General features: G+C 46.2%; 2 protein-coding genes across 20 annotated transcripts in view; one reads left to right on the top strand and one right to left on the bottom strand.

Moving 5' to 3' along the window:
* Positions 1–13,844, top strand: part of PHF21A (PHD finger protein 21A) — a 186,407-nt gene extending 172,563 nt beyond the window's left edge. For all 19 annotated transcript variants that reach the window (XM_024748957.1, XM_024748940.1, XM_024748952.1 and 16 more), the window contains 4 exons: positions 5,544–5,699; positions 6,986–7,061; positions 7,461–7,564; positions 8,900–13,844. In XM_024748957.1, coding sequence (XP_024604725.1) covers positions 5,544–5,699; positions 6,986–7,061; positions 7,461–7,564; positions 8,900–9,169 — 606 coding nt within the window. In that variant the 3' untranslated portion in view covers positions 9,170–13,844. The remainder of the gene's footprint in view (positions 1–5,543; positions 5,700–6,985; positions 7,062–7,460; positions 7,565–8,899) is intronic.
* The window catches only part of LARGE2 (LARGE xylosyl- and glucuronyltransferase 2), a 6,734-nt gene continuing 5,176 nt past the window's right edge, over positions 12,654–14,211 (bottom strand). The window contains exon 16 of the mRNA XM_024748553.1: positions 12,654–12,690. Coding sequence (XP_024604321.1) covers positions 12,654–12,690 — 37 coding nt within the window. The remainder of the gene's footprint in view (positions 12,691–14,211) is intronic.

The following is a 14,211-nucleotide window of genomic DNA, read 5'->3' on the forward strand; positions in this document are numbered from 1 at the left end:
TAGGTATTTTATTCTTTTTGTAGCAATGGTAAATGGGAGTGTTTCCTTAATTTCTCTTTCAGATTTTTCATCATTAGTGTATAGGAATGCAAGAGATTTCTGTGCATTAATTTTGTATCCTGCTCCTTTACCAAATTCATTGATTAGCTCTAGTAGTTTTCTGGTAGCATCTTTAGGATTCTCTGTGCATAGTATCATGTCATCTGCAAACAGTGACAGTTTTACTTCTTTTTTTCCAATTTGCATTCCTTCTATTTCTTCTTCTTCTCTGATTGCTGTGGCTAAAACTTCCAAAACTATGTTGAATAGTAGTGGTGAGAGTGGGCAAGCTTGTCTTTTTCCTGAGCTTAATGGAAATGGTTTCAGTTTTTCACCACTGAGAATGATGTTGGCTGTGGGTTTGTCATATATGGCCTTTATTATGTTGACGTAAGTTCCCTCTATGCCTACTTTCTGGAGGGTTTTTATCATAAATGGGTGTTGAATTTTGTCTAAAGCTTTTTCTGCATCTATTGAGATGATCATATGGTTTTTACCCTTCAATTTGTTGATATGGTTTATCACACTGATTGATTTGTGTATATTGAATAATCCTTGCATCCCTGGGATAAACCCCACTTGATCATGGTGTATGATCCTCTTAATGTGCTGTTGGATTCTGTTTGCTAGTATTTTGTTGAGGATTTTTGCGTCTATGTTCATCACTGATACTGGCCTGTAGTTTTCTTTGTGACATCTTTGTCTGGTTTTAGTATCAGGGTGATGGTGGCCTCATAGAATGAGTTTGGGGGTGTTCCTCCCTCTGCTATATTTTGGAAGAGTTTGCGAAGGATAGGTGTTAGCTCTTCTCTAAGTGTTTGATAGAATTCGCCTGTGAAGCCATCTGGTCCTGGGCTTTTGTCTGTTGGAAGATTTTTAATCCCAGTTTCAATTTCTCTGCTGGTGATTGGTCTGTTTATATTTTCTGTTTCTTCCTGGTTCAGTCTCGGAACGTTGTACTTTTCTAAGAATTTGTCCATTTCTTCCAGGTTGTCCATTTTATTGGCATAGAGTTCCTTGTAGTAATCTCTCATGATTCTTTGTATTTCTGCAGTGTCAGTTGTGCCGTCTCCTTTTTCATTTCTAATTCTGTTGATCTGAGTCTTCTCCCTTTTTTTCTTGATGAGTCTGGCTAAAGGTTTATCAATTTTGTTTATCTTCTCAAAGAACCAGCTTTTACTTTTATTGATCTTTGCTATTGTTTTCTTCATTTCTTTTTCATTTATTTCTGAGCTGATCTTTATGATTTCTTTCCTTCTGCTAACTTTGGGGTTTTTTTGTTCTTCTTTCTCTTAATTGCTTTACTTGTAAAGTTAGGTTGTTTATTTGAGATGTTTCTTGAGGTAGGATTGTATTGCTATAAGCTTCCCTCTGAGAACTGCCTTTGCTGCATCGCATAGGTTTTGGGTCATCGTGTTTTCATTGTCATTTGTTTCTAGGTATTTTTTGATTTCCTCTTTGATTTCTTCAGTGATCTCTTGGTTATTTAGTAGTGTATTGTTTAGCCTCCATGTGTTTGTGTTTTTTACAGCTTTTTCCCTGTAATTGATATCTAGTCTCATAATGTTGTGGTCGGAAAAGATACTTGATACGATTTCAATTTTCTTAAATTTACCAAGGCTTGATTTGTGACCCAAGGTATGAGCTATCCTGTGCATTTATTATTTTTAAGGCGTTTGCAAAATTGGCTTGGATTTTAGAGTGATCACTGTGTCTGACAACGGAGAAGAGACTGTGGGGAGGATAGGATGGGAGCAGGGAGACCAGTTAGGAGGTTGTTGCAGTCATCCTGGGAAGAGCTCACGATGGCTTGGCCCGATTGAATGGCGGAAGTAGAGATGGAAAAAACTGATGGGGTCTGCATATATTTTGAAGAGCCAGCAGGATTAGATAAGGGGATGTGAGAAAAAGAGAATAGCCAAAGGTTTTGGCCTAAACAACTTAAAGGATAAAGCTGCCATTTACTGGAAGATGAGCAGGTTTGAGGAGGGAAACCAAGAGTTTCATTTTGTGCACATCCCAGTTCTTTTGTGAATTACAGAGCTTGTCTTTAGGATCGTCTTCAGGTAAAATCCCTTGAACTTGAAGCTTCTTAGTACTTAATAATTAGGTCTACCCCTCTTCAAATAGCAAAAGCATACCGTATGCACATCCTGAGTTACAGTTCCAGAAACAACAAAGGAAGTGTCATCTTCGGAGGACCAGGGTCATAGAAGAGTTCTCGGGCAGATTTCCTTCCTTGGGCAATAGCTAGTGGCTACAGACCCAGTCTTGCTCTCAAGATTCAGCATTGGTTTTTGGCATTAGTGATTGACACAGGTTTTCTACCTGTCCTGTTAATGAGCACCAGGAGTCCCTGTCAGAAACTTTGTTTGCACCAAAGATTATCTCCGTTTTCCTCAGTTGAAGCATTGCCGAGGTATTGCCAGCTCATGGCTTCTTGGTAGGGATCCCTTTGCAAGGTGATGCGCAGATGCTGGGAGACAGATGATTGTGGGTCTGCAAGTGAGTATCTTTCCTAAAGAATATGTTGTTTTTCTTTTTTGTGACTTTTGGCTGAGGAGGTTTATGATTTTCTTTGAGAGGCTCAACCCAAAGGATCCACTCAGATCAAATCACAAACTAAATGCTCTTGCCAGGTTTCGTCTTAAAATGGAAACTTTGTTCTTTTCAGGAATCAAAAGGTAAAAGAAAGCTTTTCTAAAACCATTAAATATGTTGAGAACTTTCTCGGTTAAACCTAGTGGAATGGATTTTCTTTAAAGATAATTGACTTCTACTTTTACAGTGTCCCAACAGTGGCAGTGATTAAAATCAACACACAGGGCTCTGTGTTTGCTGCTGGGTAGCATAAGCCCCAGCAATGTTAATTAAACAATTACAGTTGAAAGGCAGGCATTTCCTGGGGATCAGTAACCATCTAGAAGGAGTTGGTAATACAAGACCCAGCCGGTCACTAATCTTTAGGATGTATCTTGTTGCCACTATCATCATTTTTATGGGAAGGGAAGATATGTTGACACAGTTATAAAATTTGTTTAGCAGATGATGAGGTTGCAATTGATACAGCCAGGGTGTTTCCAAAAAAACATACATCTTTAGCTCCTAGCAAAGGATCATGGGTCAGCCATCATTCAACTTACTATTTGGTTTATGGTAGTAATTTGGTCAGTCACCAAAGCCTAACCCTTTGGACCTGGTGCAGCAACTCTGTGGGACTTCCTCTGCTCTCTTTAAGCAAAGAACCAATTCTGCGTGGATGAAATACATATCTTGGCATTTTATATTCATTTCTGTGGGCAGTAGTTCTCAATCTGTGGTCTGGGTATGATACTGAGACTCCTACAGGGGGTCAAAATATAATTTTATGTATTTTAAAATATAATATCAATCAAAATATAAAATCAAAAATATTTTCATGATAATACCAAAATATTCTTTGCCATTTTCATTCTCATTTTCTCAAAAGTAGGACAGTGGGGTTTTCCAGGTACTACATGATAAGTGGTGATAGCACTCTGAGGGCTAACTGAATGTGCCCTTGGGTGTTCTTGGATTTTAACATTCTTCAATACATGATTTTTGTAACTTCCTGTGATTCTGTTATTTATTTCAAAATAGAAAAGTTTTAAAACTTCTAGTACAATAAGTAGCAATAGATACAACTCACATAAGCAAAAGCACTTTGAGGTGGTTATAGTAATTTTAAGAGTTACTAAGGGGTCCTGACACTGAAAAGCTTATGAACTGCTGCTACAGGATATGTAAATAGGATAGAAGTTTTCTTTCCTTTAGGAACTTGAAAGAAATTATTTAACCTTTATTTTATGTACTCTCCACCTTCCACTTCCTGATGTTCTCCTTACTCTGGAGCAAAGGAAAGTGAGCAGAGCTCTTTACCCAACAAATAAGATAGGTATTTGGAATAAGATGTCCAGTTTGTCTCATTTACTTCATCAGTGATAATTTTACCTGTGGTTCGTGTAAAAGAGTTTCTGAAGCCATAAAATTATTATAAACTTATTAAAGATGCAGACTTACAACATGGGGCGAAGGTTCAAGAAAGACTAGGTCTCTAGAGGAGAGCCACCCTCAGGCTGATTTTAAGAAGAAAGTCACAGTTAATCTAGGGATGAAACCTTAACATCTTTCGGTGCCTTGAAGTTACACTGTTAGGCTGCATTCTTATGTAGTATTTTTACACATGTACTAAGTATCTTATTTTTTTGACTGCCCAGAGGTAACATTGTCTTACTAAAAGAGATTAACATCCATCCACACTTTGAAGTAGCTTACAACTTTTTGCAACCAGTTTTCTAGGCCACCAGATACCCTAGATATGTAGATACTGCCAGATAGTTCCTTTCCTTTCCTTTGGATAGAAGTAGTAGGTCTGGGAAGATGTGTTCCTTTCAGCAATCGTGGTTGAGGGGTTATATCATAGAAAGGAAGAACTGGGCATCGCTTTCTGTATCATTGCTTCTTGTGCAAAATTTCTGTAATAGGCCTTCTGTCAGAATAGCCTAGAATTCTAAGACAACACATTGGAAGTGAAAAGGCCAGGGTCTACTCCAAGCTGAGGTGCTGCCTTGTTAGTTAACCTCTGGCCTGACCCTTCAGTCTTCCCTTCCCTGGTGTCCTTATCAGCAGCGTTAATCCTGTTTAGAGAACAGGCCAGGGATTGACTTACTGAAAAACACCTCTTTAATACCTCATTTTTTTTTAATATGTTCTGTCCAAATTTTAAATAGATCTGCTTTTTTCTGATGGTGCCTTTTGTTGAGAGGGCTCCCACAGACTCACCTGAGTACCAGAACCATCACTGATGGAGGCGGGAGAGACTAGCAGAGTGCACTTAGGCTGCTCTTCTTTATCTATCTGGTGAAGCATTTTACAGGGAGGAATAAAACCTCCCGGAATAGAACGGTCCATTGAACAGCGAATGCCAAATACTGGTTTTAAGAGAACACTGCCAGCTGTTTGGCTTTTTTAATTCTTCATGTTAGAAAACTCATAGGAGTTTACTTTGCTCCTGACTTAATACTTTCCTGTTTGAACTTTGGCTATAGTTTTTCTCCCAGAGCAAGCAAAGAGTTTAGCGAAAACCTCCATTTCTTGTCTGTCTTCTTTCCCATTGATGATGGGAAATGATGATGAATGGATTTCAATGTCTTTAAACTTTATGATTTGTGAGTTGGACTGTACCAAGACTTAAATGCTGAGTTATCACCTGTAAAGCTAATTTTGGCCTAGGTGACCCCACAGTTACAGTTGCTTGTAAACTCTACTTTAAGGTTAAGAATACTAGCCCCACCTGGGGAACCTCAACTCTATAGAGCAGGCTTGCACCATTGGTAATTCCTGCTTTTCTTGAACACTCTTGCAATGAGTTGGAGGGGCACCGCTGATTGTCCTAAAACATTTATATGTACCCACAATGTGCACGTTAACATTCCAGTTTTACCTTTTTGTCCTCTCTCTTACCTTTCCTCTCAATTTCATAGGGTGATATCCATGAGGATTTTTGCAGTGTTTGCAGAAAAAGTGGCCAGTTGCTGATGTGTGACACGTGTTCCCGTGTATATCATCTGGACTGCTTGGACCCTCCCCTGAAAACGATTCCCAAGGGCATGTGGATCTGTCCCAGATGTCAGGACCAGGTACTGTGGGCGCGTCAGAAAGGATGAGGGACAGAGGAGGAGAAGGACCTCCTTTCCCCTCTAAGCTGAGGGAGTGGCTGAGTCTCTTTCCTCTCCAGTAGTTCTCCGAGCCACATCTGCCCTGTTCACAGCACAGCACTCACCCCCACAGCATCCCTCCTCTCAGAGGTTCTCTGTTCATGAGGCAGTGACTCATGTACAGGTGGAGAGACCCTAACTGCTTCCCTCTATTTGAAATGACTTATCTTTTCATTACCTTTACCCTTAAAAGTCCATAAGACTGTCTGCCTCATTCTCTAAAAATGGTCCAAACTCAGCATATGGTTGAAACTCTGGAAATAAAATCCTTAAAGGGAAGTGCCCAATTGACCATTTAATTCAAATAAGAGCAGTTTTACTTTTAACCTGTGTCATTGTCAGGATCAGAGGACTAACTATAAAAGTACTGTCTTAATATTTCATGGATTTGAAAGAAGAGAAAGCCTCTTCCCTCCCTTTTCTGTTTAGTTTCTGATTTTTTATTTAAACTATCCATGTATCTTTATGTCTTTATGTTTTTATTATAAGCTGTCTTGAGACCTTTTTGGAAGTAGGCAAAAGTATAAATATTAAATAGATAATAAGCCCAGTAGCTCAGCAAGCTTTGGGGTCCTGCTCGGTTCTCTGGAATCCTGAGTTGAGGGAATTCTGGTTTTCCCCTTTAAATCTTGGTCCTCACCCTTACTGTCTCCATGATGTAGCAGAGACAGTTCTCTCCGTTCTCTTCCTGATGCTGCTTTGTGACCCTCTGATAATTTTCTACTCGGGGTCTAGATTACACTTCAGTACTTGGAACTGATACTTAATTTCCTTGGTCAGGCTGTCTTTGAGGCACATATAAGCTAAAATTGCGACAGGCAGCCCATGTCGGGCGAAGGACGAAGCTGCCAGTGGCTGCTGCCATTATGCAGACCTGCAGCTTGTGTGCTGATGTTTCTGACGGTTGGGAGTAGTTGGGGGTCGTGTAGCAGGCATGAAAAGACGGGAATGCCTAGCCAAGTCCCAGCCTCTTTCTAAGCCAGGGCTCAGGTGGCTTGGCTCTTCCTGCCATTGACCCTCATTCTTTCAGGCTGATAAACTGGGACTTTGTAGTCCAGAAACTAGAGACCAGGGTTTTGCAACACTGCCACCGTAAGTCCTTCCTGGATTTTGTCTGCCAATAGCTACAGACACTGTTGCTTGTTACTACACAGTGGATGTGTGTTTACATATCTTTCTCAAGGGTAAAATTCTAAAAATCTTTTCAGATGCTGAAGAAGGAAGAAGCAATTCCATGGCCTGGAACTTTAGCAATTGTTCATTCCTACATTGCCTATAAAGCAGGTAAAGAGTTATCCATACTGCCTTTTGTATAAGCCTCCCTTTGTTTAAAAAAAAACAAACAAGTACTAGGAGACAGTATTTGTTTTGTTTTCAAAAGGAACTATAAATTTAAAAATGAAAAGCTTTTATTGAACGAAATAAAAAGTTTGTTGTAGCACTTTCTTGGGGGGGAAAAATGAGAAGTGATATTTATGTAAAGCCAGGCCCAAGCCACCACCGACAGTTTTCTTAGCATCCCTTTACATATAAAAGGGAGAGTCTAAGTGGGCAGGTTCTGTGCACTGGCTGTGGGGCCTGGGGAGCTTTGAGGAAGATATCTTCTTTGGCAAGCCTTCTGAACATAGTGGCCTTTTCACAGAATTTATTGTCAAAAACAAGATCCTTTTTCTTTTTTCCCAGCAAAAGAAGAAGAAAAACAGAAATTACTTAAATGGAGTTCAGATTTAAAACAAGAACGAGAACAACTAGAGCAGAAGGTGAAACAGCTCAGCAATTCTATAAGTGTAAGTAAACCTCACGCTTTCGGTGATAGGTACAGAGGTACAGAACTTTCTGTGTACATAACAGTGCGTGTGGCTCTCAAGCGCTGATCCATGCCTTCCGCTTATTAACACTGTTAACCTGGGTGGTTGCAGTTTGCTTCCAGTTAGAGTTTGGCCCTCAGGTACAGGTGGCCATTTGGTATACGGTGCCTTAGCCAAGCTCTGGAACATCCTCTTGGCTTTGACCTGAGAGAAGATTTTCAGTCTTCTGGCTGAAGAGATCAAGTAGAAGCTACAGCAGCATAGCCAGCACCCCTGCGTGCTCCTGAGTGTGTATGGGAGGGGTGTGGAGCCGCCTGACACAGACCAGGCCCCCGCGTGTAATTCTTCCCAGTCACCCTAGCTAGTGGGTCCACCTGCATGGCTCTTTCCTCCCGCCCCCTCTTCCATGCCCTGCTGATTGCCTCTCCAGGTTTATCTGACCAGCCTGAGGAAGAGCGCTTTCTAGAGACAAGTACTGGAAGTACATACTACCCCTGGCTGACCAGGTGGGAAAGGGGTTTGTGTTTGCAGCAGGGATTCAGAGGCTTCTCCTGACAGGAGCAGGCTTTCTTTTCCGTTGAGTAGGTCCCCTTCTTGGAGTGAGGTGGCCTCCGCCCTCATGGACGCCAGGTGATGCCCTGGACTTGGTGGCCGTCACGCTGTCTCTCCTCATCATGCTGCCCGTGGCTGGCAGGTTTCACATCGCTTTTCCTGCCTAGAACAGAAGCCAGCAGGTGTGGGAGGCCAAGTACAAAAGGGCAAAAGACTACAAGTCCCTGACCAAGCAGAAGGCCTTCTGTTGGCTGCAGTCTTTGATTCTCCTAAATATCACTAAGTATACCACCCCAGGCCCTGCCTCTAAAATCTTGCTGACCCCATGATCCTCAGCAGGCCCTCAGACTGAATCCAGATACCACTGGCTTGTGTCTGCCCTGTAGAAGCTCAGCCCAGCCCTGAGCATATCAGCGCCATTAGCAAGGTAGATGCGTACCCAGACCTGCCCAAACCAGCTTCAGCCCAGCTGTGAGAGCTTTTTCTTAATGGCTTTTATTTTGCAGTATTATAGTGGTAGTTCATGTTTGGTGTTAAGTCCTAGTGTCAAGTAGCGGGCTTTTAAACCACTCACTTGCCCTCTGTCTCTTGCCTCTTGGGCCTCCTCCTTCCCTTGGGTAGCAGCAGCCACTCCGGTGTGGAGCAGAACAAGGTCTAGGGGCCGCACACTAGTCAACAGGGATTCTTTTGTCTTGGAGCGGGCTGCCAGGCCTGTCAGAAAAGCCGGAGGCTCAGTGCCACTGCCCTTCTCATTGGCTGCAGAAATGCATGGAAATGAAGAACACCATCCTGGCCCGGCAGAAGGAGATGCACAGCTCCCTGGAGAAGGTAAAACAGCTGATCCGCCTCATCCACGGCATCGACCTCTCCAAACCCGTAGACTCTGAGGCCACTCTGGGGGCCGTCTCCAACGGCCCGGACTGCACTCCCCCTGCCAACGCCAGCACCTCCACGCCGGCGCCCTCCCCACCCCCCTCCTCCTCCAACCAGAGCTGCACAGCGAACTGTAACCAGGGGGAAGAGACTAAATAACAGAGCCCTGCTAGGAGAAGCCACGGGATCCCAGTGGCAAGGAGAGCAAAACACTGAAGACTCTAGACAAGCAAAGCCGGATTTCTTCTGGAAAGTACAGAATTCTTTCGGTTCTTTGGTTCCAGAGAGAGAGAAGATGCTTGTGCCGGGTGGCACCAGAGTTTGCCAATTGATCCTTCTTATTCTGTGTGTACATGCAAAGACTGGACCACGCCACATGAAACCGTGCCAGCTGGAGGCTCTGGGCCAGCACCACGCCGAGTGGATAATACACTTGCTCTCCCTGTTACACGCCAGTGTGTGCCTGCGGCAGCCCCCACCACCACCGTGGGCTCGCTTTTGTTTTGTTGGGTGGGGAGCGGGGACGGGCCGCGGGGTGGGGGGGAGCAGGTTCCAGACCCTTATTTGCTGAGCTGTTTGTTTAGGTAGAGAAGACAAGTCCAAAGAGTGCGTGGGCTTTCCTGTTTCTAAACTTTCACTACTATAAAACCAAAAAGAGGAAATCGAGATTTAACCAACCCCAGTGCCCAGAGGAAGGGATGGGGAGGGAATGGGAGGGAGCCGGGGTGGGGAAAAGTATATCAGATAAGCAGTATTTCATATTGTCTGGGGCGGGCACAGTGCACGGAGAGATGGACACCAAGAACAGCCACCGGGGTCTTCTCCGGAGCACTCCGCTCCCCCACCCCTCCCCAAGCTCCTTTCCTGCTTTGGCAAATCGGCACCGTCCGGTTACCTTCCCTCTCCAAGAACAAGCAGACCCAGGCCTCAGGTGGCCCTTGCCCGGGGCAGGGAAGAAGGGTGTGTGTGTCGAGGAAGGAAAAAAGGTGGATCAGTGATTTTACTTGAAAACAAGCTCCATCCCTTTTCTATATTTATAAGAAGAGAAGATCCTGAGCGAAGCAGCACGCGACCCAGGTGTGTGTGAATTGAATGGAGACGTTGCTTTTCTCTTTTTTTTTAAATTTTTGTTTCTGTTCTTTCTTCTTTAAAAAAAAGTTTTATTTTGTCGTTTATTTTACTTTTTTTGGTAACAAAAACTAAAATAAGGAATAGAGAAGCTGTTTTTCAGGCTGACAGTCCAATTAAGGGTAGTCGAGACCTTGCATGGTAGAATAGGAATCATAGTGTCAGTGAGGTCCAGTGAGTCTGTGTGAGTCCTTGTGTCATCGTTCGGGGCACTGTTTTTTTATGCAAGGGCAAAAATCTTTGTATCTGGGGGAAAACAACAACTTTTTTTTTAATTAAAAAGGAAAATAAAAGAGATTGAGGTCTTCCTAGTGTTACTTAAATTAAGATCAAGGTAAGAAACATTGTAAAAAAAAATTACAAAAGTGCTATTTGTTTCCTAAAAACAGTGATTTCTATTAAAAAGGTGTCAGAACTGGAGAAAATGCTGTGTAGTTATAATTTTTTAGCACAGAACCTGCTGAACATGATGACATTTTGCTGTGTTTGTGTCTCAAGACTGGTGGGCTAGTCTCCATGATTTCTGTCCTCCGGACGGCTGCGGCCCTGACGAGCAGGGGCAGAGCTCTCCCACCCTTCTCCCCTGCTCAGAAAAGACTGTCCTGTCTTCTTGGTGCAGGGATCTGGGCTCCTGTTTCAGAAGCCCACATGGAGTGTGGACGGTGTCAGGGCCCTCCGTGTTGTCTCCTCGGCTTTTGCTAGAGCAGAAGGCTGGTGCCTAAATAAGATCCCTTCCTTTGGTGCTGCTCTTGGTCTTTCAGCCACCAGCATTTTGAGCGCCTGGGGGACAGCTTTGAAGGAAATGGCCACTGAAGCTCATTGGTGCGCACGCACCCCGGCTTTGGTGGAAGGGTGCAGGGGGCAGGCTGCATCAGCCCTTGGTGCTTAGAAAGAACAAGGGAGTGAGATGTCTTGAGGGGACATGGTGTCTCTGAGACAGAGAGCCCAGGGTGGCCTTTGTGTCTTCTTGTCTTCGAAGAGAGGTCTGAATCTTCAGCTGCTTTCTCTGCCTGCTGGCTCTAGTCACCGGAGATGGGAGTTTACTCCACTTTGCCCACCCACAAGCTTCCTGGGTGACCTTTGGCTAGAATGCGGTGCTTGCCTTGGCTTGGCCTGTCTTCTTCTTGAGAAAAGCGGGGTTCTGAAAGGCTCAGACCATTTCTATCATCTTGCCTTGTGGGAAATAAATTTTGTCACATGTGCGCTCCCGCTGGAGACCTTTATTTTAGCCCATTGCGCGCATCTGGCCACAGGAGGGAGGCGGGGGCTCTGCAACCCCGGGCACTCCCGGAGCATCTCTCCCGAGCCCGCCCCCTAAGGGCCAGAGTCTAGGAGGGGCGGAAAAGGGCCCAGTAGTTTATCCCTCACCTAGTTAGGCCCAGAGAGACAGAGATGGATCCTGAAAGCAATTGCAACAGAGAAATACTCCTTAGGTAAAACGTGTCTCATCTCTACCAACCATTTCCGTTCATCTTCCTGGGATGTTAGAAGAGGGGATTAAGAGGGGCTGCACAGGCCTCAGAGTCAGGACCTGGCTGCAAGGTTGCCTGAGGGGGAAAGAAAGGAGCTCCCTTTCCTCATGCAAAAACCCAGGTGCTATGTCTAGTCAGGGAGCTTTGGGAGATGCCTGGACTAGTTGGAGGAATAGTTGGCAGAGGTTCAGAGCCCAGAGGCGGGCTGTACGCCCTGTCTTGGAGCCCTCCCATTTGACTTGTCTGGGCCCAGAGGCTGGAGGTTGCCACATAATACCTATCCTCTTGAAAGCAGTGGGAAACTGTGATCACTAGAGGCCTTTGCTCAGAAAGGAGCTGCCTGGAGGTTCTTGGGGGTGGGAGGCAGGGCTAGGAATTGACCAGGGTTTTGCCAGCTGCTGTGAGTAGTCACACTCTGACCTTGCCTAGGGTTGGGTGTGGATTCTTCCTCAGGTTCAGACATAAGCTGTTGTGCAAGTCAGCGAGTATGGAGTAAACGAGGCAACGCTGCCCCCGAACCCGCATTCTGGACTCAAAATTCCCAAGCACCCCTTACTGCAGAGAAAGGGCCCTAGTCACCCAGTCTCCTCCTCCTTCACTGTCCTGCCAAGAGAAGACCCTCTCCGTCCCTCCAGACCTGTGGGGTCCCTGTGGACGCCTGAGACACACGTTCATGACTGCCCCACTGGAGCTGCCTCTCCCTCCCTCCCTCCCCCTTTTTCCCTTCTGCTGCTTTTCCCCGTGCCCCAGTGTAGCTGCTGACAGACACACCTGAGAGCAGCTGGCCTGCAGTCACTTCAGAGGCCAGGGAGCGGCTGGTCTGGCTCTAGGAAGGAGCTGCCCCCCGGGCCCTGGATCAGGACGCCCCTTGTCAGTCCCGTGGCTCAGGTGACGCGCCCTGGAAACAGTGAGGTCATGTTGCTGTCATCATCCCTGCTCGTGTTCTTGCCAGTGTGGCCTGCGGGTCCCTTTTCTTTCGCGGAGCCTGCTGGGTCTTGTCTCACCGCTGCTGAGCTCATCCAGAGTTCCGCTTTCTTCCTTCCTTATCGGGCCCTTTTGGCGCAAGCCTGCTGGTTGTGCCTGGCGGGGAGACCAAGCTCGGGGCAGCCCCTCGTGGGCCTTACCTGTGTGGGGCCTGTAACATGGCCGTGGCAGCCTCCAGCCGGCGCCATGTGAGTGCCCGGTTTCCCGACAGGCCCGCCTCTGTCCCCGCTGCTGCTTGGCTCAGGCTCGACAGGTGGTATGCATGGGCGCAGTTGCTCGCCCCACACGTCTCCTGTGAGGGTGGTCGCGTATCCTGCTCACCTCAGTCTCTGCGTGTGCAGCTGTCTCTCCAGCCATCTCTGACACTTACTCTCTTGGGGCCAGTGGAGCCTGCCTGCGCTCTCGTGCCAACCCACGACTCACACAGCACACTCAAAAGTGGCTTCCTCCCTTCCCTCCCTTTTAGGGTTTGGTCTTTCTTACTTATCCAAAGGGCTTAATTTAGGAGACTTTTACCCCAAGGGGCAAAAGGCTCTTTGGTAGCAGGATGGATGGTGGCCCAGGTACATTTTCCAGGCCCTGGGTTCTCCAGATTCCATGGCTTCTCTTGGATGGAGGCAACCTTGCTCTGTCTACAAGACTGGGGACCTCACACCCAGCCCTCAGCTGGGCACCCTTGGCAGGAAACAGGAGACCCGTTCTCACCCTGACTTCAAGCTGTCTTCAGTATCAGCTCCTTTCCAGGGAGTGAGGGGTGGCCTTTGAGAAGACTCCTCTTGGCCTTCCCACCACAGTAAAGGGGAAGGAAGCTGACCCCGGTGGAGCTCTTGAAAATAGCCCTTGTAAAGGAAGAGCAGGGCTCACAAATTCACTTCACTCCCCACTCCCAAAGGCTCTTCTTCCCTGAGGACTCCACTGTCCCCTCAGCAGTCTCTGGCCCCTGCTCCTCTCTCCGGTGTCATTGGGTCCTCAGCCCAGGGTAAGCTGCAGTAAGGCAGGACAGGACGGGCAGCCGGAGGTCAGCAAGCTCTGAGCAGAAAAGAGCCAGCCAGCTCCCAACCTGTCTCTTGTCCAGGCCCTTTGTGATTTCAGTCTTGGTAGAACTTGTATTTGGAGTTTTGTGCTTCAAAGTTTTTGTTTTTGTTTGTTTGATTTTTGTTTTGAGGGGGTGGGGGGGATACAGAGCAGCTGATCAATTTGTATTTATTTATTTTAACATTTTACTAAATAAAGCCAAATAAAGTCTCTCAGACTCATGGTGTTGGGTTTGGGGCAGGGGAGGGTGGACAGGACACACTCCAGTCCCGGCAGCCTCCGTGCCAGATTCAGCACCTCCCCAGGCTCACTTCCTCATGCCCCAAACCAAGAGGAACATGAAAAGGAACTGTTAAAACTTTACTTGTGAAAAAGGGGTGTCACAGGTGAGGATGCAGGAACCAGCCCCAAACCAGCTGGGGCAGAGGATCACTAGACCCCCAGCCATAGGATAGCAGCGAAGGGAGGCGCCGCCCCAGCCCTTCCCACAGAGACCATAAATAATTTAAATAGCAGGGAGGGTGGGGCGGCAGCAAGGTCGCTTGTGTGTCTGCAGGGAGTGTGCTGGCTGCAGGGAGTTGG

This window comes from Neophocaena asiaeorientalis, unplaced genomic scaffold, assembly GCF_003031525.2.
Source record: "Neophocaena asiaeorientalis asiaeorientalis breed wild unplaced genomic scaffold, Neophocaena_asiaeorientalis_V1.1 scaffold43, whole genome shotgun sequence".
Taxonomy (NCBI): Eukaryota; Metazoa; Chordata; class Mammalia; order Artiodactyla; family Phocoenidae; genus Neophocaena; species Neophocaena asiaeorientalis.